Here is a 23,090-nt window from a genome sequence, read left to right on the forward strand (position 1 = left end):
GCTCCAGGTGAGAAAGAAGCGTTTGTCTTATCCCTGCCGCCGCCTCCTCTCCTGGGTTTTGGTTGGTTTTGTGGTTTGGTTTTGTTTTTTTTTTTTTTTTCCTCCCTGGGACCTATGCCAGGGTGGTCTGCAGAGGAGACTGAAGGCACGCTCGTGATGCACTGTTTTCCCCGCGTCGTTTTTTAAAATGTCTTCTCTAAGTCATGCTTTTATTTGACTTTTGGCATCTCACAGTGAATTGTGATTCAAAGTATATCAAACCCAATCTGTCTACTTTTCTTTGAGCTTTTACGTTGTTTTTTTCCACCCTCTTCTATAGCACACTATAAGCAATAGGGGTAGAATGCCTAACATTAAAATAAACCTTCTTGCCCTCTACTTCTTTACAGCCTTTAGGCCATGATGAAGGTAACAAGGGAGACTAGTTTGTATAATCATATATGTCTAGATAATAGCATCCTTCACATTTTTCCTTGCAAGCTGAAACTCTAGTATATTCTGTAAGTGTTGTGTTTGGTTTTATGATGAAGTCCTGATGCCAGGCACACTGGGGTTTGTGGAAGATTTTCTGTAGTCACGGTTCAGGTCTTTTGCCAGTAGTTACAGGCAGGAACCTGTTCAATTTACACCCACGTGGTGGGTGTCAGTATGTTTCAGTCTTGGCTTGTCAAAGCTCCTTTCTGCTGCGTCTTCTAGATTCAAATGTGGAATTGTCAGTGTGCCTCAGGACTGATCCGCAGCTTTCCCTTCCCTTGGCCCTGAAATTTGCAGGGCAACAGTTTGCAGCAAGACTGCATTCATATTTCTGTATGAAAGTTTGACTTAGACATAGAAATAATTCCTCTTAAAAACTTGTTAAGCGTAATTTCACGTCATATTTATGTCATAATGTCTTACAGCATTTGTATCGGGGATACATGGAGTAATTTCTTTGTATGTGTCAAATTATGTTGGTGTTAAGGGGGGACCGTAACTTTTATCTTGCTTGTCTGCAAAAGCCACAAAAGAATTTGTTATTTTTATTCAAGACTTCAATAGTTTTGTCAGTCGGACCAATACTTGTGGAGAGCTGCGTTCTGCTCACGTGGGACAAGAGGTCACACTGTATGGATGGATTCAGTATCAAAGGTAAATGCAAGCCAAGGTGAAAATGGAGATGCTTATTTGCCAGATCCAATGTATGCTCTAGGTCTGGATTCAAACTCTTTTTAATGCTTCAGGTTATCCTTTCATAGCCTGCAGTAGTCACTTCTGAAATGAGTAAAATAGTTGAGAACCATGCCAGATCAGTATTTAAAATTTCAGAGCTTCATACAAATGTTAATTGATCTTCATGACAACACTGTAAAGCAGTTAAATATTATTACCCTCATTGCATAGAAAAGAAACAAGTAATAGCATATTTATTTGCTCACAGCTGTTAGAATTACTATAATTTCTTTTATATAGTGACCTTAAATTTTAAGCAAATGGTATTGTTTGTCTTTTCAACTACAGCATCTAATGATGCAATTTTAAAGTATGCAAGCTTTGCTTAAAAAAGAAATACTAAGAAGAGAGAGTAAACAAAGGAGGAAATGTTAATTCCAACAGTTTGCTATATGTGGTGTGATATAATCACTCCTAATGGAGTTGTACATTTTGTAAATGTAGGGTGAAAAGCATGTCTGCATACAGCATGGATGATGCTCCAAAATATTCTCATCCTGGGTATATGCTTGTAAGATGGAGATAGGTCCTGTGGCTTTGATGAAAGTGCTTTGTATCAAAAGTTGTGTTTTGCATTTTACAGTCCAGAGAGGCTGCTTTTTATCCAGCATTGTTCTGCAGTGATGATCTGTATGGTTTTGGGGGTTTTTTTAGGAGGTCCTAAGCATCTCATCTTTGAACAGTCATGGGTGGAGTTCCAGGAAACAGAGTTAGAATTATTGCAATGAGATTGTTGTGCTCTTGCTTTTAAAGACAGCCAGAATGTGTTCAATTTGACAGCTTCTTGATGGAATAAGTATGATGGTAGCTGTCTGTACTGCAGCTGAAGAGATCGAGATTTATGATTCTGGGTCTAGGAGTGTGGATTGTTCATGTGAAACTTTTTATGGGACCAGTGTTCTTGTTTTGTGGTTGGGTATTTTTTTTTTATCGATGTGAACTTTAGTTTTATCGCTCATCTAAATGTGTTTATTTGAATGATGTTTCCCAGCAGGAAATTGCACATGTTCAGAATCCCTGCCTTACATGGATTAATGTTCAAGTTAAAATCCTGCCTCTCCTGGTTATTTGCACATTGTTTGTCTGTGGCTGGGCAAAATCTGAAACAAATGGTTCAGGTTAGATTCAGATGTGGGAAAAAGTACCTGTACATACGTTACTTGGAAGTGTTTTGAGATTAGTCACAAGGTACAGAAAGTAGCTAGTTGCCATGTGCCTTGGCTTAAAAAGCAGAAGACTACTGAATTATTGAAAAAACTGTTTTTCTTTTGTTTTTTTCATGGATCAGGCAAGGCCTGTTTCTGGTTTTGAGGGATTTCCAGGGACTGACCCAGATCATTATTCCACAAGATGAGGTAAGTGCTACCAAAATATGAGTTTCTATTACTTTTATTTTTGCTTTGGTAGCTTGGGTCCAGCAGACATTCAGAGCAGAATGAAGTACTTTGTCAGACTGAGTGCTCTGACTCACAAGTAGATTTAAGCATTATGAGAGCCCTGATCTGACACTGCAACAAAAACATAAATGCTATTTCCTCTGGCTTATGAGAAGTCATCCCAGATTCAAATGGGCCATTAAGAAATGAGGCCTTTAAGCATGGTGCGTTTGTCCTGCTCTTTGAACATCAGTGAGACATTGTCATCTTCTTGCAGGCCCATTCCCATGTGAAGAAGCTCTTGTCTGATGCCCCAGTGGAGTCTGTTGTGCGAGTGACTGGAATTGTGTCCCCTCGGCCCCCAGGCCAGGAGAATCCGGTGAGGATGTTGGAGTCTCTCAGGGGTTTTAGTCCTTGGGAAAAAGAGCACTGGATAGTAGGATTATGGTGGGTTTTGTGTCATAGCTTTGATATGATAATGTGAGGTGAAATAACTGCTATGACATGTAACTTATGAGAACCTCAAAGCACATTACAAACACTCATGAATTAAATTGTATTCCGGTCCTTTGAAAGGATAATGGCTAGCTTTTTCAGGCTTTCAAAGTGTGGTTGAGAATTGCTTTTTCTTGAAAATAAGTATTGTCATCACAAGTTCCACAGCATGTGATGACCTATTTCTCACTCAGAATTGATTTTGCTGTTCTCATTGTATAGAAAAGAGAGGTTGAATAATTTTTTAATGCTATGCATTCCTCAGCTCTTGCTGTAATCTGCTATACATTAATCTGTCAGGATCGTACATACCCCATCACTCGCAGGCTTAAAAAGAGAACCTGAATTTATGACCATAACTTTTTTTGCTCTGACCACTTATAGGTGTCCATAAAGAATGCAGGCTTCAAGCAATGCTTTTATTTCTTTTAATCATTTAAGATTTTGTGGGAAGGTTGTATATACTTTCCCCTGGTAAACACAAAGAGTTCTGTAGGATCAAATGAACTTTGATGCGGCACAGTGCTAAGTGGGGGAAGCTGTCTGTTCTCCCTTGACATCTAAGAAAAAGAAGACTAGTTCTGAGAACTGGTGTTCAGGACTGGAGGTTCTGAGAAGTTCCTTACAAGTTGCCTTTTTTGACTTGCACTAAGAACTGATGGTGGTGCTGCTAATGCACGCTAAAATGTATGCTGTGTGGTGTCATTGAAGCTAATGGAACTAGTATTTTGTCTAAATGCATGTGCCCTAGAAGGGTCTCTGCCTGACTGTTCCTTTGTGCTCAGCGTATCCTTCAAGGAGAAGGCGAAGGCAAAGTAATTATATTTCTTGTAGAGATCAGTATGCTACTGTTGAAGTGACTTGTGTTTTTCTGAACAGAAGGGAAATCTAGGAGAAATCTGTCCTTGAGAGAACTTCTCCGAGTTATACTGTGTTAAAAGGCAGGGAGGATGGGTTTCTTTTTTTTCCCCTGTCCATCTGTGAAATGCCTTTGTCCAATTGTTTTCCCTAAGTTTTGAGTCTAATTTTTTTTTCTTGCCTTTTTACTCCAGAAAATGCCAACAGGAGATATTGAAGTGAAGGCAGAGACTGCAGAGGTCCTAAACTCCTGCAAGAAGCTACCTTTTGAAATCAAGGATTTTATCAAGGTGTCTGTATTTTTTCTTTTTTTTTTTTTTTACTAAAGTGGTGTTTTTTCAGTAAAATGGGAATTTGCCCAGGGTGATGGCAAAACATCCGAGAGCTTTGTCTGGTTCTCCGAGCAATGCTTTGGGGGAAGGATGGTGTTTAAAATAGGGGTGCTGCTTGTTAGCTGTGAAAATGTATTTCTAATTAGAATTAAGCAGAAAACCAGGCTTCAATGATTCCAGTGCACAGGGTTTTCAAATATCGCTGTAAGAACAGATGGTAAGGGGAAGAGTGAAAGAAATCAGGCTATGCTAGCTTTTTTGAGAGTGTGAAACAGAACCTGCAATTGCACTGCTGTGTTTTAAGGCAAGGGTACTTAGTCTTATCTGGACAAGTAGCTAGTCAGCCAGAGGATTTTCTTCCTCTGTAAGTACACAGTCTTATAAGAGGTTAGTTTTAGTGCAGGCTTCATGGTGTACGTGTGGCATCACTGTTAACAGAAGATATTTTCTGTGCCATTGAAACTGTGGCTGATACACAGGTGTTGGAATTGTGAGAACTAGGTCCTGTTCTTTCTGTGTTATGAGTCCTGGACAATTCACATCATCTGCACTGCTTTAGTTTTCCTGTCTGTATATAAGGACGTATTGCCATTTAGTTGTTCCTTTATTCTCTATGATACTACTCCTCTGCTTAAAAATTGCAAGTAGGATTGCTGCAGTCTGTTGCAGTGCACTGAGAATAAGGAGGGCTGAAATCCTGAGCTTTATTGAGGTGGCTCTTACCACAGTAAATGTCTGTCTGTTTGGGTTTTTTCTTTGTTTGTTTTAAATTGTCATGCATGGAAACACTCTCAGTGGTGGATGTTTGTGTAGGTTGTTGGTAATGGGTGGGTTGTGGCAATAAAGCAGCATCCTTTTTTAGCTTCCCCTTTTAGTCTTGTGGCTTTAGGAGCAGCTTCATTGGATGTGCAATTTGAATTTTGTCTCTTAATCCTAATTATCTCTTATCTCCAGAAATCAGAGGCCTTACGGATGCAGTATCGTTACTTGGACTTGCGTAGCTTCCAGTTGCAGTATAACCTGCGGCTGAGATCACAGATAGTGATGAGGATGCGGGAATATCTGTGTAACCTCCATGGTAAGAAAAGTGCTTGAAGAACAGTATGTAGCAAACAACATTTTAGGCCTTCCTTCTTGCTGGGAGAGATTGTCCATCAACTTGTTACTCCAAACTGGTCCCACTTAATAAGGACATGTCTGCCTGGAGTGGGGCCTTTAGAGAGATGTTGGCAGGCCTGAAGAACAAAGTGTGTTGACATCTTAGATCTATAAACTGGTTGTTTCAAATGAGCTATATCCAGTGAGAAAAGCCCTTTTGCAGGTAGTTTCCCTGTTTTGGTCACCCAACTGGAGGCATGTCAAAGGGATGGTTTTCTTATAGGGCTTTTGCTTATCTAAAATCAGGAAGTCCTTTTTGGAAAAGCAAAGCCTAGTTCAAAATGGACAGAGAATTAACAATTTTTCAGCCTATATGGAGTCCTCTTTGATCAACAGTTCTGGCAGGACATCAGGGTAGCTCAGAGCCTTTAAATCTGTCATTACACAAATTATTCTTAGAGGCAGCAAAAAGTGTAGATTTTGGAGAGGCTACATGGTGTGCTGATTACCGATTTTGCTGACTAACTCTACTCTAGCTTACTTTGTGTCATAATAGATCTCCCTGCTCTCAGCATATTCTGCATCTGAAGCATGTGTTTGTTTCTCAGGGTTTGTGGATGTAGAAACTCCAACGCTTTTTAAAAGAACCCCAGGGGTATGTATTCTGTTAGAATTGCATTTTAGCCTCCTGTGATTGCATAGGTTGCATGACTGAGTTATTGTCAATTGCCACTTGGCCTTTGTTGTTGTTCCCTCACTAAGTAACAGCTCGTGCAGATTTCTGATAAGATACATGGATCCTTTTAAACGTAGAGGGAGTGAAAGGGAAGAGATGATAACTCGTGTCTTAAGTTTGAACCTCCAGTTGAATAAAGCTTTTGTCTTGTAGAGCACATATTGAATGCAAGTCCTGTCCTGGGACAGGCCTGATTATAAAACCAAAAAACTTCTTCTAAGCACTGTTTCCCCAGCGTTTATCTCTTAACTAGTAGGTTACTGCAGTGACACTACTCAAGTAATTTTAATTCCTGAGTTTATATTCCTTTCTTTCATTTCAAAAACAATCACAGAGAAGGGAGTTGAGCCCAGGAACTGTTGATGCAGCTAACATGTGGAGGTTTTGCATTTAAACCCCTGTCTTGGATGGTGTATTGTTATGCATTAGTCTCTCAGAGCAGAAGGTGGAGAATCCTCCTTTGGGATATTTTGGACCAAGTTGGTTAACAGTTTTTTTGGTTTGTTTTTTTTTTTTTTTTAAAGTGTAACGCATAAAGACGCTTTTGCACCAAGTTGGTTAACAGTTTTTTTGGTTTGTTTTTTTTTTTTTTTTAAAGTGTAACGTATGAACAGCCATTTCCACACAAATGGGATTTCATAATGGGGAAAATAGCTTCTTTCCTCTTGTGCTTCTAGTCTGTGCTCTCTGTCAGGAATTGAGGCCACTTATTTGCTGAACTGTGTAAGCTTTTCTCTCTGATGCTAGGGAGCAAAAGAATTCCTTGTGCCCTCCAGGGAAGCAGGCAAGTTCTACTCTCTGCCACAGAGTCCTCAGCAGTTCAAGCAGCTCCTCATGGTTGGAGGCCTGGACAGGTAAGAGTTTCTTGGACTCTTGTTTTCTGCATGTCCTGTCCAGGGTTTGCTTGGTTTGATCTGTGAGCTTTAGGTACTTCTCCAAAAACTTACTGCCAAGGGTTTTATGTTTTGAAGAGGGATCCTTAAATACTTAGTACTTTTCAGTTAGGCCAGGCCCTATACCTCCCTGTAAGAGGAAATGTATCCTGTTTGAAGGTTGAAATCTTCACTGTTGGTTTAAATGGAAACCTGATCTGAAGCACAGCCTTCCTGAAGGGCCGAAAATCTAGTGTGTGGTAAAAGCTTTTCCAAGAGTAACTTGTAGAACTAAGTGAGGTGAGGCTGGGCAGCTGAGCATGACTGACACAAGGAAAGCGTGTTCTCAGGGTGCATGAGCACCAAGCTTTTAATTGGGTTTTTTTCTGCAAATAAAACTGAAGGAGAGAGAGGTGAGAACTGCAGGCCAGATCTTGACCATGAGTGAATTTTGCCTGGCCGTTGTTAGAGCCCAGATTTGGACTGGAAGGTGGGAAAAAGAGTTTTGTATGCCCCTGTTGGGACACAGCTCACCTGGTAGTCTCCACATGCCTCTGGGAGATATGACTGGAGATGGATGCAACTGCTGGTACAGTTGCCTCCACTCAAAATTTCGTGCTTTTGAGGGGATGGGAACAACCAAGGCTATGAGCATCTGCTGCAAAGGGAACAGAGCTCTCCCTTTTTCTTCTTTTTTTCTTTTTTTTTTCTTTTCCTTCTGTTTTCTTTTATGATCAGTTCTATAGCCACAGTTTAATTTAGGGTACTTTGAACTGTTAACTAATTAAAAGTACTATTGCAGGTACTTTCAGGTTGCTCGCTGCTACCGAGATGAAGGTTCACGGCCTGACAGGCAGCCTGAATTCACTCAGGTAACCAGCTCGTACTGCCTTTCACCCTCCTCCTCAAGCCAAACAGCTTGTAGCTGTTTTCCGTTCTGAAGGCCTAGTTTCTGCTAGCTCTTGTGCTGCTTGGGGAGTACAATGTTGTTTGCTGCATATTTCACAGACACAGCCCTTTGAAGTTAGTATGGGATATGCACAGAGTGGTTACTGTCCTTGGCTGACGGCACGGTCCCAGGTGCCATAGATGTGGGAATTGTGTTGCAGCAGTCCTTGTACTTGATGATGCAATCTCCTCCTGCCCTGCTGGGTCAGGCATCCCATTCCTCAGCCTTGAGATCCCAGGCAGAGTTAGCCTGGTTCATTCAAGGTTTCTCCCCCTGTCCTTGTCATAATGACCTCATTCAGTTCTCCGAAGAGACTATTGCCCATGTCATGAGGCTGTAGTGAGATCGTAAGCGTACCCTCAGTCTAATGCAGTCATGCTATGATTTCATGTAGCATATTGTTTCTTTTTATAGCTTTTTATGGCTTTATAGTCAAGAGCTTCTTCAAGTAGCAGTGCAAAGGCAAAACCTGTAGCTAACGTGGAACCCCCCCCTCTTATTTTCTCTTTTAAGATAGATATAGAGATGTCATTTGTAGATCAAGCTGGGATCCAGAGACTGATAGAGGGCCTCCTGCAATATTCCTGGCCTGAAGAAAGAGGCTCCATTACAACTCCTTTCCCTTCCATGACCTACGAGGCGGCACTGGCTGACTATGGGACTGATAAACCAGACACTCGTTTTGGGATGAAGGTGAGGGTTTGCCCATTGGAAATTTGCAGCTTCTCCTTTCTGTTGGTGTTTTACGAATAATCTTAAATCATATATACGCGATTGGCTGGAGTTCTTAATGCTGTCATTTACCCAAGGTGTTTATCCCATCATGACTGCTTTGTACAGGTAATTATCTCTTGGAGAAGAGAGGGTTTGATTATTTGATTGTGGGAAAAGGTATGTTTTTAGAATATTTTCTTTTAAAGATAATGGAGTGTTAGGAAGCCATGTATCTTGACTGTCTTAGAAACAGAAGCCCATAAGGCATTCACAGATACCGTAAGTGCTTTTCTCTACTGCACTCTACTCCTGGTGAGCATGCTTCGTGAGACAGGCGTCTCCAGCCTTTTAACAGCCTGAAGATATTTTCAAGATAACCAACTACAGTTGCATGCATAGACTGTTTGTATATGAAATAAGAGTATGAAATAAGAATATTGACAAATGTATTAAGAGGAGCAATGCTGAAAAGCAGGAAAGCAACCTATATTTCCTTAGGAATTAGTTTTGGGGGTTTCTTCTTCAGGACTCGGCTCTCTTCACTGTGGTAGGATGTCACCATCTCAACTTCAGGTTTTCCTGTCTCTTACACTTCTATTACTGCATTGCTCTGCCTTCTAATAGCCATTCCAGCTTGGCCCCATTCACTTCTTTCTGTGAACCGTTTGACTTATCTGAGCAAAGAAATGATATCCCAGTGTTAAAGGCATCAAGACACAGGTGCAATATTTTTGTTTCATGTTCCTGCCACTGCTGCTTTTTCCTGTGATCTCTCCTTTCTCAGATAGTGGATATCAGTGACTTTTTACGAAGATCGGAAATTCAATTTGTGCAGGATGCACTGAGTTACCCACGTGGCACTGTCAAAGCCATTTGTGTCCCTCAGGGAGTGGTAAGTGATGCTTTACGTACTGCTTGTGGTCTATGTGAAATAAATAAAATACCAATTTGAATGCCTTTGTTGGTATGGAAATGTTCCTTGCTATTACTGGAGGAGTAGTGCCCTTCAGGAACTTGGGATTGGTTGTGACTGATGTCAGGTTGCACTGAGTGGTGTTAGAAGAGGGGAGTGGAGACAATCAGGCGACAGGAAGAATATATTGTCCTAAGGAAGCAGAGGAAGAAAACAGGGCTGCAAGGTCCCTTGAGGATAGGGAAGCCTCTCAGGGTTTCAGCTTGCTCTCGTCAAGGATGGCTTCTGATGTGCCTATCGGTAATAAATTGTGCCCCGGGACAAGAGATTGAAATAGAGCCAGGTATGGCACAGCTCTGTCCTGGACTGGTGAGAAAAAGGTCAGGTGGTTACACGCCCTTTCATGTTTGCTTTTGCTGTGTTTGTGGGCACAACTCGCGTCATGAGAATGTCTCAGACCAAATTCCAAGGCTGACAGTGGATGTAAAAGATGCCATGTATTTTGGCAGGGAAGCAGATTTAATTCTGGCTGTGGGCATCTTTGCAGCTTGGGCAGTATGAAAAAAAAATAAATAAAAAATCCACTAAACACTGTTTTTTATTTGGGGAGTAGGACTTTCTGACCATGGTTTCTCTTGGGATTCTTTTAATTTTGGCACAAAGTGCAAGTTACTGGGTTCCCACGAGAGGGCACTAAGGTGTGCATTTGAGCAAACAAAAAGTGGAATGTTGAGCCCCTCTAAACATTAGAGTAGCTAAAGGAAAAATAAAAATTAAGATCTTGATGCAGGTTCCTACATCTGCTGCATTTCTTTGCATGTGAGTCTGCCCTGTTAATTTCCTGCTGTTCCTCCAAATTGAGCTGTGCCTTCCACATTGTTGGTGTGGAGTTACAACCTTGTTCCTGTATGCTGTAGGCCATCAATTGGCATGATCGGACTCTGCTGACCAGCCATGTCTGATCTGTGAGTAGGGAGAAAAACTGCAGCCAGATATACAACATAGAGAGGCCCCTTCCTGGAAGGAGCCCTTGGAGAAGACACCCACCTGCAGTCTAGTGCTGTGGGGCCTGTCCTGTTCCACAGCCATCGTAAGAACTTGTACTAGAAACAAAAGAACTGGAGAAGTTAGAAGCAGCTTAGTCAGTAGATTTGAGTCCTGGTCGGGCTTTCCGTAGATTTTGCTGATGTATAATGTGTCTTCTCTTGCTCTTTCCCCAGAGATATCTTAAAAATAAAGATCTGGAGTCGTTGAAGGAGTCTGCAAAATCCCAGTTTAACCAGGTGAGACAGAAATACTGCTGAGGCATTAGAAACAGTAAATGATAAAGCGTGTATAAAGGCACTTGCAGGCAGAGGAACATAGAAGAGCAGTTTTTAAATAGCTGAGTCAGTGCCTGAGCATGTGATGCTTCAAGACAGGAGAGGGCAGCACTGGAATGAACATACTCTTGCCTTTCTCTAGGAAATCGTGGAAATTATCTGCAGGCCTGATGGAAGCTTGAAGTCTCTGCTTACAAAGTTTCTTGGTGAGAAGCAGCAGTCAGAGCTTATTGAAGCGCTGAGCATGCAGGTGGATGATGTGGTACTGCTGGCAGCTGGTGAACACAAGCAAGTGGTAGGAAGCATTTCTTGGGTGGCTGTGTGAGTTGAATGTTGCTGATGATGGCTTTGATGTTATCTGACCTTAGTCTAATTCTTATTATTATTAAAATAGGTCACCATCTAATTCTGTGTTACTCTGGAGCTGAAGCTATAGCAACAGCAAGTAATGCATGAAACGTACCTATTGCTTTTATTTCGCCCAGTCAAATTCTGGGAAGAACTCGTAACTGAAATGAAGGCTGGAATATAAAACAGGAATAAATCAGTGCCTCCTTTACTCTCACCTTAACTTAATTTTTAAAGCATCAAAAAGATTGGAGAACAGGGTCAGCTAGGTAATTTTGTCTCCCATAAGCAGATGACAAGAGTGAAGCACAGCTGCTTATTAGCAGCAATGATGGGAGATTCTGTCCCTACCCTTCTCTGCATTCTTGGCAACAGATGTTGCCTTCCAAGCATTGGTTTATGACAAGGTGTCATGCTTTGCTTGATAGCCAAAATTTTGTCATATTCTCTTTCTGTGCCTTCATTTCTCTGTCTGCAAAGTGCAGATCTTACCTGTGCTCCTCAAGTTAATCTACATTTGTGTAAAGCTTGAGGTTAGTCTAGGAAGGTTATATGAAGATGGAACAGGACTTTCGAGCTCCTTACTTGGTCTTTGTCAAACCCTGGAGCTGCTGCTGTGTCAGCAGAAAAAAGGCAAAAGTGTGTGAGGCAACAATGCATTACAACTGATGCTGTCTGTGATACTACCTTTAAGAAACATTCTTTGCCTGGATGGTGTTTGAGCGACTTCCCTGATAGTAAAATTACCCTGTCTCATTTTCTTCCTTCTCTTTTGCAGTGCTCTGCATTAGGAAGCCTACGGTTGGAGACTGCTGACCTCCTTGAGGCAGCTGGGCTGGTACTCCGTGATCCTACAGCTTTTCACTTTCTGTGGGTTGTAGATTTCCCCCTTTTCCTCCCAAAGGAAGAGAATTCCTCTGAACTGGAATCTGCTCATCACCCCTTCACTGCCCCTCATCCTTCGGATACCAGCCTCCTCTATTCTGATCCCACAAAGGTAACTGACTTCATGCCTGCCATGCTGGCTCTTTTACAGTTGTGTGTCGTGGAAAACTAGGCAAGTAGCAGCTCTTTATAGTGTAAAAAGAGATGTTATTTAACAGAACTGATGGCATATTGTACGTGTCTGGAAGAGATGGCTTCCAGATTACTCTGAGTGGCAAATATCCATGTGTGTCCCAGACAAAAGGAGCTTATAGGAAACAGTTTCTTAAGGTGAGAAGTCTTATATTCTGACCCATCCCATGTCGCTTCAGGTTTTGATCAACTTTGCAAAAGGATTTGTACCATTCCTACCTCTGTCAGCAGCAGTCTGTGCCTCCAGTAGGAGCGGTACCTGAACTGCAAGGTACCACTGAGAGAGCAGTGTTGTAGTATGTCATGGCTTCATTCCCAGCGTCTTTGCTGTCTGCATACAGGTTGTTGTTAGATGCAGCTGTGCCTGAGCCTTGCTAAGGTGCTTGTTCACTTCTTTCTCTAGGTCCGTAGTCAGCACTATGACCTTGTACTGAATGGCAATGAAGTTGGAGGTGGCTCCATCAGAATTCATAGTGCGGAACAACAGCGCTTTGTGCTGGAGAAAGTGCTGAAGGTAATACTTATAGATGTCTCTAACATTCTCTTGGAGATCCATTTCAAATTCTGAAAGAAACACTTGTGTGCTACACTGACAAACAAATGTAACTGCTAGCCGTGAGTGATGGATGGTTTCATCATACCTTCATCTTACATTGCTAGTAGGAAGAGCATTGTTTGTCTAGTGACACTTACCTAATTTTGCAGGAGGATTCTGAGGTGCTTTCCCATCTGCTTGAGGCTTTGGAGTTTGGAGCTCCACCTCATGGAGGAATTGCTTTAGGTAAGTGTTCTATAGGTCTCCAGGATGCAGGTGCCTTGTGGCTTTTTGGCGGGGGGGAAGGGAGGGGGCTGTGCATATTAGATCCCAGGAACAGGCCTCCATGCTTGTAAGCAAAAGCCTTGTCTCCCTTGACAGAGATGGCTGCTCTGGTGTTGCCATTTGGCACCACCAACATGGTAACACTGTGTGGGCTTACACAGTGCTTCCATCTCTGTAGACACTTTGTGGAAGAAAACAGAGGTCTTGTCACCAGGTGCAGAATGTTTGGGTGTTCCTCCCCAGCCTCATAGGATGATTTAGTTCTTATGCAAGGACCAAATTGCATGTTGGTGACTCTAAGTATGATCCTTATCCACTGTTCTACAAAAACAGTGTATTCATTAAGATTACATCATCTTTATTCTCATTCCGGCACAGCCAGAACAGGATTCTTGTAGTGCATGCCCAGAGGTCTGGGACAGCATGGTAGTTTGTTTCATGTCCTGGATCACTGCCACAACCTCACCCTCTGCTTCATTCTCACTTCCCTTCTTCCATATCTGTTTTGCTCACTAATTCGGAGAGCTAAACTGGCAGTTAAAGAATGCTGCCAAGTTAGCTCTCTGATCTGGCTCAGCATGGACTTGATGGATACCTGTGCCAACACAGGGAGAAGATGGAACTCCAGAGTCAGAAGGGAGTGGGAGGAGACAGCAGTGCTGACCTAAGTTGGCTCAAGTTGTTGTGGAACGGCATCCTCCAAAGTCATAACAGTGCTGTATGCAGCATTACAGCAATGTCAGATATTTTTTTTTCTAGAACCTTGCAAGTTTGTATTGTTTTTTTTTTTAAAAAAAAAGGCAAAAAAAAAAAAAAGCTCACCAAAACAAACAAGTACCCTCACACACACTTCCCTCCCCCAACCCCAAAGCTAGCCTTTTAACCTGTGGTATTCCAGTGTGATTGTCCTCTGTCCAATCACCCAGACGCTCATGCTCTTTTTTAATTCCTCCGAGTTGTTATGCTTCAGAATGGGTTGACCAAGAGCGTTATTTGAGCAGTTAAGCAGAGCCCTGACAGTGTTCCTGCAGTGTAACTGCCCTGGCTTGTTAGGCTGTCTTTGCAAAGGACTCTCTTGTAGTCCTTGATGTGCCACAGAATTTTTTGTAATACTGAAAAGCTTTATTTTGCTCGGCGTTTCTGCTCTTCAGGCAAGTCTGTTTCTCTCTTACTGGTTGAGATTATTTTTTTCCCCTTGCTTCAGTTTTATTCTTCAAGCTCAGTAATACTATATACTCCATCTTTCCGATTTTTCTCAATCGGAGAAGGTAATATAGGGCCATAACTCAAGTGGTTCACCAATTTGTTTTCTGCTTCTAGGGCTTGACAGGCTGATCTCTCTCATTGTTGGCTCTCCAAGTATCCGAGATGTCATTGCTTTTCCTAAATCCTTCAGAGGACGAGACCTGATGGGCAATGCTCCAGACTACGTCACTCCAGAAGAATTAGAGCCGTATCACATCCAGGTTTCCTGGCCTCTTGCAGAAAAAGAGGCAAAGAAAAACTGACTTCAAAGCCACTGATGTAAGCTGACCTGTTTAACCAGAGGTGTTTACAGCTTCTAAATACTAGAATTCAGTTCAGAAAACATAAGCTGTTATGGGATGGGGGAGTGGGCCGTACAGTCCCACTGTACTATGGCAGTTTCAGAATTGAATGGGAAATAGATATGAGCGCTCCCAGGTAGGAATTCACCTTTGGCTTGGTAATGGGAAGAAGAAGAAAAGCAAAAGAAAAGAGCGTAATTTTGCCGTAGGATATTGAGACTGTTGGCTTTGGGGTGTCATATTGGAGGGAAGACAGGATCTATTTTTTTCACTCCCCTCTTTTTACATGTCCTTTGTAAAGTATTTCTCCTCCTATCCAGAGGAGATAGTTTCAGCTTCTCTGGCAGGGTAGTTTGTATTCCTGGTGATGATTGAATGTCATAGCTGAGGACTGTCACAATAAAGCAGTGCTGTGCTGGGCCAAGAGCTCTGGACACTTCACAGCAAAACATCAGTGCAGCCAGCAGCTTGCCTCGTGTTGGAGGATACAAGGTCATTCAGAACTTGCCACTGGGAGTTCATATTCAGCTGTGTTCTCCCTTCAGAGAGGGGGAGAGAAGCGTTCATAACACTTAGAATGGTTGTCCTTGTAATACTCGTCAAAGAGGTGATGATCTGTCTTTGGGGCCTGTGGTCCTGGTGCTTTTCAGCGTGCTAATTCTGAAGTTTGTATGTTTTGTAAATAAAGTTTATCTGGAAATGTGGTTTTGACTGAGCTCGGCTTTGGGCTTTCTCTACAAAAGCAAGCTGACAGGTTTTTTTTTTTTGACCTGTGATCCCTCCAGAAGATAAGAGATCTGTTGACAGCACAGCAGGATTGCTAGTCTTCTGTCAATTCTACCTGGTCCCGCAAACCTGCTGCTACTGTGGTGAGTGATGCAGCAGCAAGTTCCTTGCAAGTAACTGTCTGTTCACCTCTGTCCCACATCAAAGCAGCCACAGTGCAGGAGCAGCTCTCCTACTGAGTAGAGCATGGGCTCTAACAGCATCCGGCCAGACCACTTGGCCCTGCTCTGTAGTATATAGCAAGCCCTCTGCAGAGGCACTCCAGTAGGTGTTCTTAACTCTGCCTGGATTGGAGAAAGTAGAGAGTTGGTGGGAGGAAAGGAGAAAGGTGAAGGAGCTGAGGAAAAGAGAGAAGGAAGAGACTACCTGGATAAGCTAGGAAGATGGTGCAAAGGAAGAAAAAGGAGAGCTACTGTGTCCCAGCTGGGAAGGACAGCAGGAGGCATCTGCCAGAGGAAGTGCTTGAGAACAGAAGGAAGACTGCAGTTCTTGTCTGAGCTGATACTGAACTCCAGCCTTCTGTGGAAGAGCCTATCTTGCAGATTCTAACAGATTCTAGACAATTTCAAGAGTTATCAGCTAATTCAGTCTCCACATTGTGGGATAACGTTACATGGCATACACAGTGTTGCTGTTTTTAAATACTGGACTGTCATGTACACAAGGAACAGTGACGGAGGTGGCTCTTCTCCTTAAGGTTTTTTTTTTGAGTCACTTATACAAATAACAGGAGAGCTGACTTGCTACTGCTTTGCAGGTTGTAAGATGATGGAGTTATGTGTGTAAAAGAAAAGTTAAATCCTTTCTTATCCCATGTTATGATTGTTATTGTTAGTCTCAGAGCATGGTTAAATACTATTTAAAAAAAACCCCCAAAACAAAACAACACAATCCTGGATTTGTATTCACATTCATTCTAGCCAAACACTGTGAATTCCTTATTTTTCCCTTGTGTAAGCTATTCGTTCTTACCTAGAAATTAATTCACCTTTGGTTTACACTTTTATTTTTTTTATTTTTTTCCCTCTGAGTAGAAGCTGTCAGTCATAGAGCAAGGATCAGTTTTCAGAGAGATACTGAGCTGAAAATTGGATCCCTAAGAAGATCAGTGTTAAAAACAATTTTTAATTTTTTTTTTTTGGTGGTTGTTTTAGTGGTGCTGGGGACCTTGTCACCTTGTGAGAGTTATACTAGATATTTTTTGTTCCCTTAACTTGTAAGTGGTGATGTGGAATACAGCCACTACAAGGCTATATATTATATTCAGACTGCTTTTTTAGAGGATGCTGGATTTTGTTATTTAGTTTCTTTACTGGTAGTGAGATTAAGACTTCGTGGAATTTGCTTGAGGGTCACATGTGTTCCTAAAGCAGGGGTGTCAGAGGCTTGTTTGAGGACACAGGGTAACAGAAAAATAACAGTTCTTCTGAGAAGTTCTTCACTCCCCCCCAGACTATTGTTTATAGTAACTGTAAACATAATGTGTTGAACTTCTTATTTTTTTTAATTGTGAAATATGGAGTACTGTATTGTTTGGTTAGTAACTGTTTGCAAAGGCAAATGCTGTTTACATCTGAAGAGACACAGTTCTTTAAATTAGGATTATTATCAAGTGTTCAAAGGGTAACTGATTGCTCTGAGAGTCTTAGGCAGAAATGTGACACTGCCTGAAACGTTCTTCTTGAGAGCACTTGTTAAAACACGTGAGCAAGCTGTCTCCAAGGCATACACATCCCTTTCTCTTGTGCAAGCTGTTTTGTGCGATGTTTGTTTACCCGCTGCTATATTAAGGACTCACTGCAGTTATAAGTGTGTGACACAGCTATGATTAGCTACAGTGAAAAAAAAAATGCAACAAAACATGTCATTGGAGCTGCTGCAGTCCTGCCACAATTAGGTCAGTGGAAAAGATGTATCCCAAATTTATGCAAGCCGCCTGTGCTTGGATTTGTGAATCAAGGTGGCTTACGTACAAATGTGTGAATTTGCCAGTGGTTGTGTGAATGTTGCCACGGAGAAGACACTAATTGTTTTGTTTTCTATAGAGCATTGTGTAAGGTTTCAGTTGGGCTTGTGGAAGCCTGATCTACAGAAAGTCACTTTTAAACTACAACCTAGTTGGCCTGCTTATCTGCGCAGTTTGGTAGAAGCAAGAGAAGCCAAACATTGTGAAGAAATACAGGGCGGTCATGTTGCAGACCAATTTCTCATCTTTGCTGGAGAAAAGCGGCTGGCCTGTGATCCTGAAAACAGATGTTAAACCAAATATTTCAGTTCAGTTCAATGTCCGTCAGAAACACCTGCTGAAAATAAGCTGCAGCATAAGCACAAGCTGCAAGGTTTCACAGAGGACTCATTGCTTCTGCCCTCCTTTTTTTCTCCTGTACGAGACAAACCTATGGAGAAATGTTGCTATGTCAGCCATGCTAGAAGATGCAAAGTCGTGGACTCCTCTGTTAAGAGTTAATCTTTAAGTAATCTTTTGTTAGAGGTGTGGTGTGTAAGAAAAGGTTGGTGAATCTATATTGTTGCGTGGTTTGGGTTAGGTGGTTGGTTTTTTCCTTCCCCATACAGAAGAAGTCTTCAGGCCCAAGACAAACTAGCAGTGTAAATCTGTTCATCGACTTAACAAAAAGGTGCCTTGAGGCACCTGGAGGTTGCCTTTATATACTATTCCTTTTTGTCCAAAGAGCAAGCAGTAATACAGTTAGTATACGCAGACTCCTCCCTGTGTTGGAGGTGCTAATGAGACTGTTGGTTATCACCAGAAACACCCCTCTGGCACACAGAGTGGCTTTCTATGCTACGGTATGTATGTGCATAAAATCAGTAACAAAACCCATATCGTTACTATCTCTGGATTTCTGCAGTGATTTCCACATGTCGTCGTGACTCCTCTGCTCTTTCTTCAATCTCTTTTCAATGTGTGTGTATGATGGACAAGAGAATCGTCCAGCCTCTGGGTACTCTACCTGGAACAGTTGGCTTTGTTGGGAATAGCATTACCAGGTGGACACAGGTGCTGCCTGAGGATTTGTTTTGGGTATTTGCTGGTGCAGATCAACTTGTGATGGTTGGGTGTTTTTCCACACACAATGGTTGGGCAAGTTCTACTCCAGAGAACATAAATGACTGGCATACACGGGATGCGAACATCAGGGTGGGCGACAGGATTGTACAAGGAGTGTTCTTGCAGGAGCCAGAGTTGTATGTAAGGCCTCTGTACTCCTTTAACCCATCCAGCTTGCTGATTTTCTTCTGTTAGATCTGAACAAAACGCTTTTAAAATGGAGGGACACTTTTTTCCCTACCTGTAGGAGAACTGGCTCTGTGTATGTTTCAATAGATTTGACTGGAACAACACTCTAATAAGGTTATACTACCCTTTTGTAACAGAGATAAGTTTCTGGTGTGTTTCAGTATTTTTTCCCCTTGCAGAACAGGAATGTAGCAAGCTGGTGGGATTTTCAGCAGCCAAAGTGTGTGGGGTTTTTTTGGTGTGGGTGGTTTTTTTTTTTTCCCTTCTCTAAAAAGTTTCTAAGCCTATCCAGAATATTTGAGGCTGGGCCAAGCTGGGGAGACATGGCAGCGTTTGGTTTCAGCCGTGCCAGATGGCTTGGGTGAGTTTGGCTGCAAGGGTTTTGTACAAACTGCCATAAAGACAGCAACTGTTCTCGGAACTCAAGCTGGAGTTTAATCCTATATTGTGCTGGTTTCTCTCTCTCGAGTTAGCTGAATTACAATATAACTTCGCAGCAGCTTTGTGTAATCCCGCGCTGCAGATACCCAGAGGTTCAGGATGCTGATTAATTTCCAGTTCACAGAATCACAGAATGGTTAGGGTTGGAAGTGCCCTCTGGAGATCATCTAGTCCACCCCCCACCCCCGCCAGAGCAGGGTCACCTACAGCAAGTTGCACAGGACGGCGTCCAGGCAGGGTTTGAATGTCTCCAGAGTGGGAGACTCCACACCCTCTCTGGGCAGCCTGTTCCAGTGCTCTGCCACCCTCAAAGGAAAGTCGTTCCTCCTCATGTTAAGATGGAACTTCCTGTGTTCAAGTTTGTGCCTGTTACCTCTTGTCCTATCACTGGGCACCACTGAAAAAAGACTGTTCCCATCCCCCTGGCACCCTTCCTTTAAGTATTTATAAGCATTGATAAGACTACCTCCTCAGTCGTCTTTTCTCTAGACTAAAAAGACCCAAGTCCCTCAGTCTTTCCTCGTAAGAGAGATGTTCCAATCCCCTAATCATCTTTGCAGCCCTTTGCTGGACCCTCTATAGCAGTTCCCTGTCCTTCTTGAACTGGGGAGCCCAGTTCTGTTGAAAACAGACCAATGCTCTACGAAAATACTATAATTTGTAACAAGTCAGCAGAAATCTTCAAAGAATGCTTTCAGCTGTTTGCAGCTGGGTTTGTACCCCCTATTTGACCCGACGGGAAAAGGGGAATGCTACTGCTCTGTATCATCGCTGTCCTGTAGCCTGAGTCTGACAGAAGGACACTTGTGTATACTTTTCTTCTGTCTCAGAAAGCATAAGGGCTTTAGCTCAGACCTGATATAAGAACACTCAGTGCGGTGGAAACCAGAGGATGTTACTTGGGGGTGCAAAGCTACTCCTGGAGCTGGATTGTGTGCTAGCCCCAGTGTTGCTGCATGTGAGCCAGAGGTGGTGCTTTGTACATTCATGTGGTGAATCTCCAACCCCAGGAAGGCATGACTCTGCTGCTCTGTATCTCACTGGCATCTCTCCCACGGGGAGGAATGGAGCAGGTACAGCATCAGGTGATGCTGCACATCAGTACAGCATCGGGTGAATACAGGCAGCCTCAGAAAAAAGAGTCTATAACGGTAAGAGCAGAAGGATAAGGAGAGCTTATGCTCTCAAATGTAAGGGTTTCTATTTTTTCCCTGCTTACTTAATACCTTTGGTTGCTTGCACAATGATTTGTTTCGACCGCACTTGCTGTTGTCAGTGTACGTAACCAGCCGTCTGGTGAGGATGCTTGGTACGCTCTTTGGCTCATGTGTTAACAGCAGCAGAAAAGGCACAGGCAACTGACAGCCACCTAAACGGCACCAGATGGAAATCCCCCGTGTGAGCTCCACATGACTTCACCTCTAAATGTTTGGGCTCTTATTTTAGGCTTGTGTTCTAGTTTGTTGGTTGTTTTTTTTCAAAGCATTGTTTTATGTAATTAAAAAATGTTGATTACATGCAGTCACCAGCTGTGCCAGCCACAATTTTACAGTAAATAGAGCTCTGTGACAGATATATTCAGCCTAGATTGGTCACATTTGTCTCTAATAATCCATCAGGCTCCAGCTTTCTTGTTATGTTTTGGTAGTCTTCATGTAGTGCTAACGTAGAGTTGAAGAAAAGTGTTATGGACATTTCTCCCATTAATTTGATCATATTTTTAAAGTATTTGTATTTCTCTAGCCATGAGTTCTGCTGTTAAATTATGTGTTACTCTTGTAATACTTCTTGCTTAATTTAAGTCTCTCATCAGATCATTTTGTGAGGTACCTTCTCATTTAGGTTATTAGAAGGAACGAATACTGAAATTCCTTTTATATTTTCCATTCCGCTCATCATTTCACAAACACGTATCCTCTGTTTTTCAATCACATGAATTTTAAGCTGTCAAATTTCAGGTTAGCTTGTCTGCTTTCCTGTGGAAATCACTGCATATCTCCTGAGCTATCAGCCGTCACCTTCCATACACCCATCGACAGCTGAAGTGGCCAAAAGTTGATGCTGTTGTAAGCTGTTTGGAGTCTTCCCCCCTCACCCCAATCTGTTACTGTTTGTATTTATCAACCTTCCCTTTCTGCTTTGTACTGCGTAAAGGTACTACATAACTTTTTTGGTGCAAATGCTAGTATTAACCATGTACTTCGGTTACTATTTAAAAAAAAAATAAATAATCAAATCAAACCCAAAACAACCAACAAATCATTATCAGAAAGATCACAAAGTACCTGAAAAAGGAAGGAGGAAGCTTTGGCAACACTTTGCACTTTCCCAAGTAGCAGGTGTATACCAAAGTGAACGATATAAAAACATTTCTGGGAACAGTTAGTACAAGGGGTATGTATAGTGGCAGTTTTCTCTGGAACAACAATCACAGTGTACTATTGGATTTTTTAATATTATCCTCTATTTGGAGAGTGATGGATTTAAAACACTCAGTCCTGAGGATTTTACTTGTTTGCTTAGCAATTTGAAGAGAATTGGAGATGAAGACCTCGGCTTTCTGATGGTGTCTCTTGAAATGCAGGCTCCTCATTTGTCATCTATTCAGTTTTTCTTGTCATTAGATCTTTATTTGTGTATAAAGAAAAAGACATCCAGTACGGTTTTGTAAAAGAAAAGCCTTAAATGTGTTTTTCTGTAGCATGAACAGAACTAATTTGACAGCAATTGCAGTGCTAGGGCTCTGAGTAGGGTGGTACTGAGCGATTCTAATCCTTTTGAACAGCATCACTTCACTTTGAGTGGCAAAACAGTGGCCAGAGCAAAACGGGTGTGATATTTCTTGTGGGTGATACAGCCCCTGGTAACTGTCGAATACCTTTTTTTTTTGTGGCTCTGTACAAACATATCGGAGAACAAACAGGAGAGGTGGGTGGATGACAGGCTGACTAGCTCAAGGTCACACAGGGTATTGTCCCAGAGGGAGCATCCCAGGAATACTGTAACAGCTCACGTAGAAAGCTAACCCATCTCTAACCTCCCATACTTCTTTACAAGGGGAAAAAATGCTGGAGTTTAAATAAAAAGTACTATGACATATTCATAGTAAAAGTTTAAAAAAGCAACTATGGAAGGCAAGAGCTTGATTTGGATGTTTAGGATGTCTTGTGAAAATCCCAAGAATGCTTTAAATAGAATTTCAAGTGAAAGCATATAAAGCCATGAATTCTCATTTCATATTTTCACTTAATATTGTATAACTAAAGACAGATCCAGCAAATCCCTGGCAAATGTTGGGGGGGGGATGATGATTCTTTTAATGGGAGGAGAATAATTTTAGCACAGCTGCCACAGAAATACACAGGACAAACTCTACCCACAATCGCCTTTGGAGACAGCTTGCTGTTTTTAATGGAGTTGCAGGAGCCACGTGAAGAGAATATCTGGTGTGCTGTTACTAATTTCATTTGTGGAGGATGAGATAAATAGTAATGAATATAAACACCCATTAAATGTAGACTCACCAGTTAAATAACTATGCTGACTAAATTAATATACAAGGAGGTACTTTGTAGTCAGGATGACATTCAGCTGGAATGATACTTTCTGCAAGGCAATTTCTGCAAATTTATAATTTTATTAATTTTACCTGAACAACATTCTGTTTAAATCTTAGTTGTGACTCTGCAGACGTTTTTTTTTCATGTCAAGGTCATTTCCATCCCCTCCCTCTACTCCTTGCTCCTTCCTTGGCTGCATTGATCAAAGTGTTTGAGGGATGCCCAGTGAGCAGCACTTCATTATTTTAACTAGGACCAGTTTTTGGGTCCAGCACACTGCATGGCCTCATAAACAGCTGCTGCAGCACAGGTGGGGTGTAGGAATAAGTGGCTGAGGTTTGGGGAATATAGGAATGACAACTGCCTAAGCTGACTTGA

The 23,090-nt window shown here is 42.1% G+C and overlaps 2 protein-coding genes across 2 annotated transcripts in view; one reads left to right on the forward strand and one right to left on the reverse strand.

Annotated features, from left to right (window-relative positions):
* CENPL (centromere protein L) overlaps window positions 1-227 on the reverse strand; it is a 4,094-nt gene extending 3,867 nt beyond the window's left edge. Inside the window, exon 1 of the mRNA XM_009892921.1 lies at window positions 219-227. Coding sequence (XP_009891223.1) covers window positions 219-227 — 9 coding nt within the window. The remainder of the gene's footprint in view (window positions 1-218) is intronic.
* A 172-nt stretch (window positions 228-399) lies between these two features.
* Window positions 400-14,627, forward strand: DARS2 (aspartyl-tRNA synthetase 2, mitochondrial). Its single transcript, XM_009892922.1, has 17 exons — window positions 400-424; window positions 999-1,128; window positions 2,498-2,564; window positions 2,863-2,964; window positions 4,133-4,228; window positions 5,225-5,348; window positions 5,977-6,023; window positions 6,852-6,958; window positions 7,779-7,848; window positions 8,439-8,618; window positions 9,424-9,531; window positions 10,773-10,835; window positions 11,017-11,169; window positions 12,001-12,219; window positions 12,703-12,813; window positions 13,005-13,080; window positions 14,440-14,627. Exons 1-17 carry the CDS (start codon window positions 400-402, stop codon window positions 14,625-14,627), a joined length of 1,866 nt encoding a protein of 621 aa, XP_009891224.1.
* The last annotated feature ends 8,463 nt before the right edge of the window (window positions 14,628-23,090 follow it).

The sequence above is a fragment of the Charadrius vociferus genome, unplaced genomic scaffold (genome assembly GCF_000708025.1).
Source record: "Charadrius vociferus isolate BGI_N301 unplaced genomic scaffold, ASM70802v2 scaffold39, whole genome shotgun sequence".
In the NCBI taxonomy this organism is placed as follows: Eukaryota; Metazoa; Chordata; class Aves; order Charadriiformes; family Charadriidae; genus Charadrius; species Charadrius vociferus.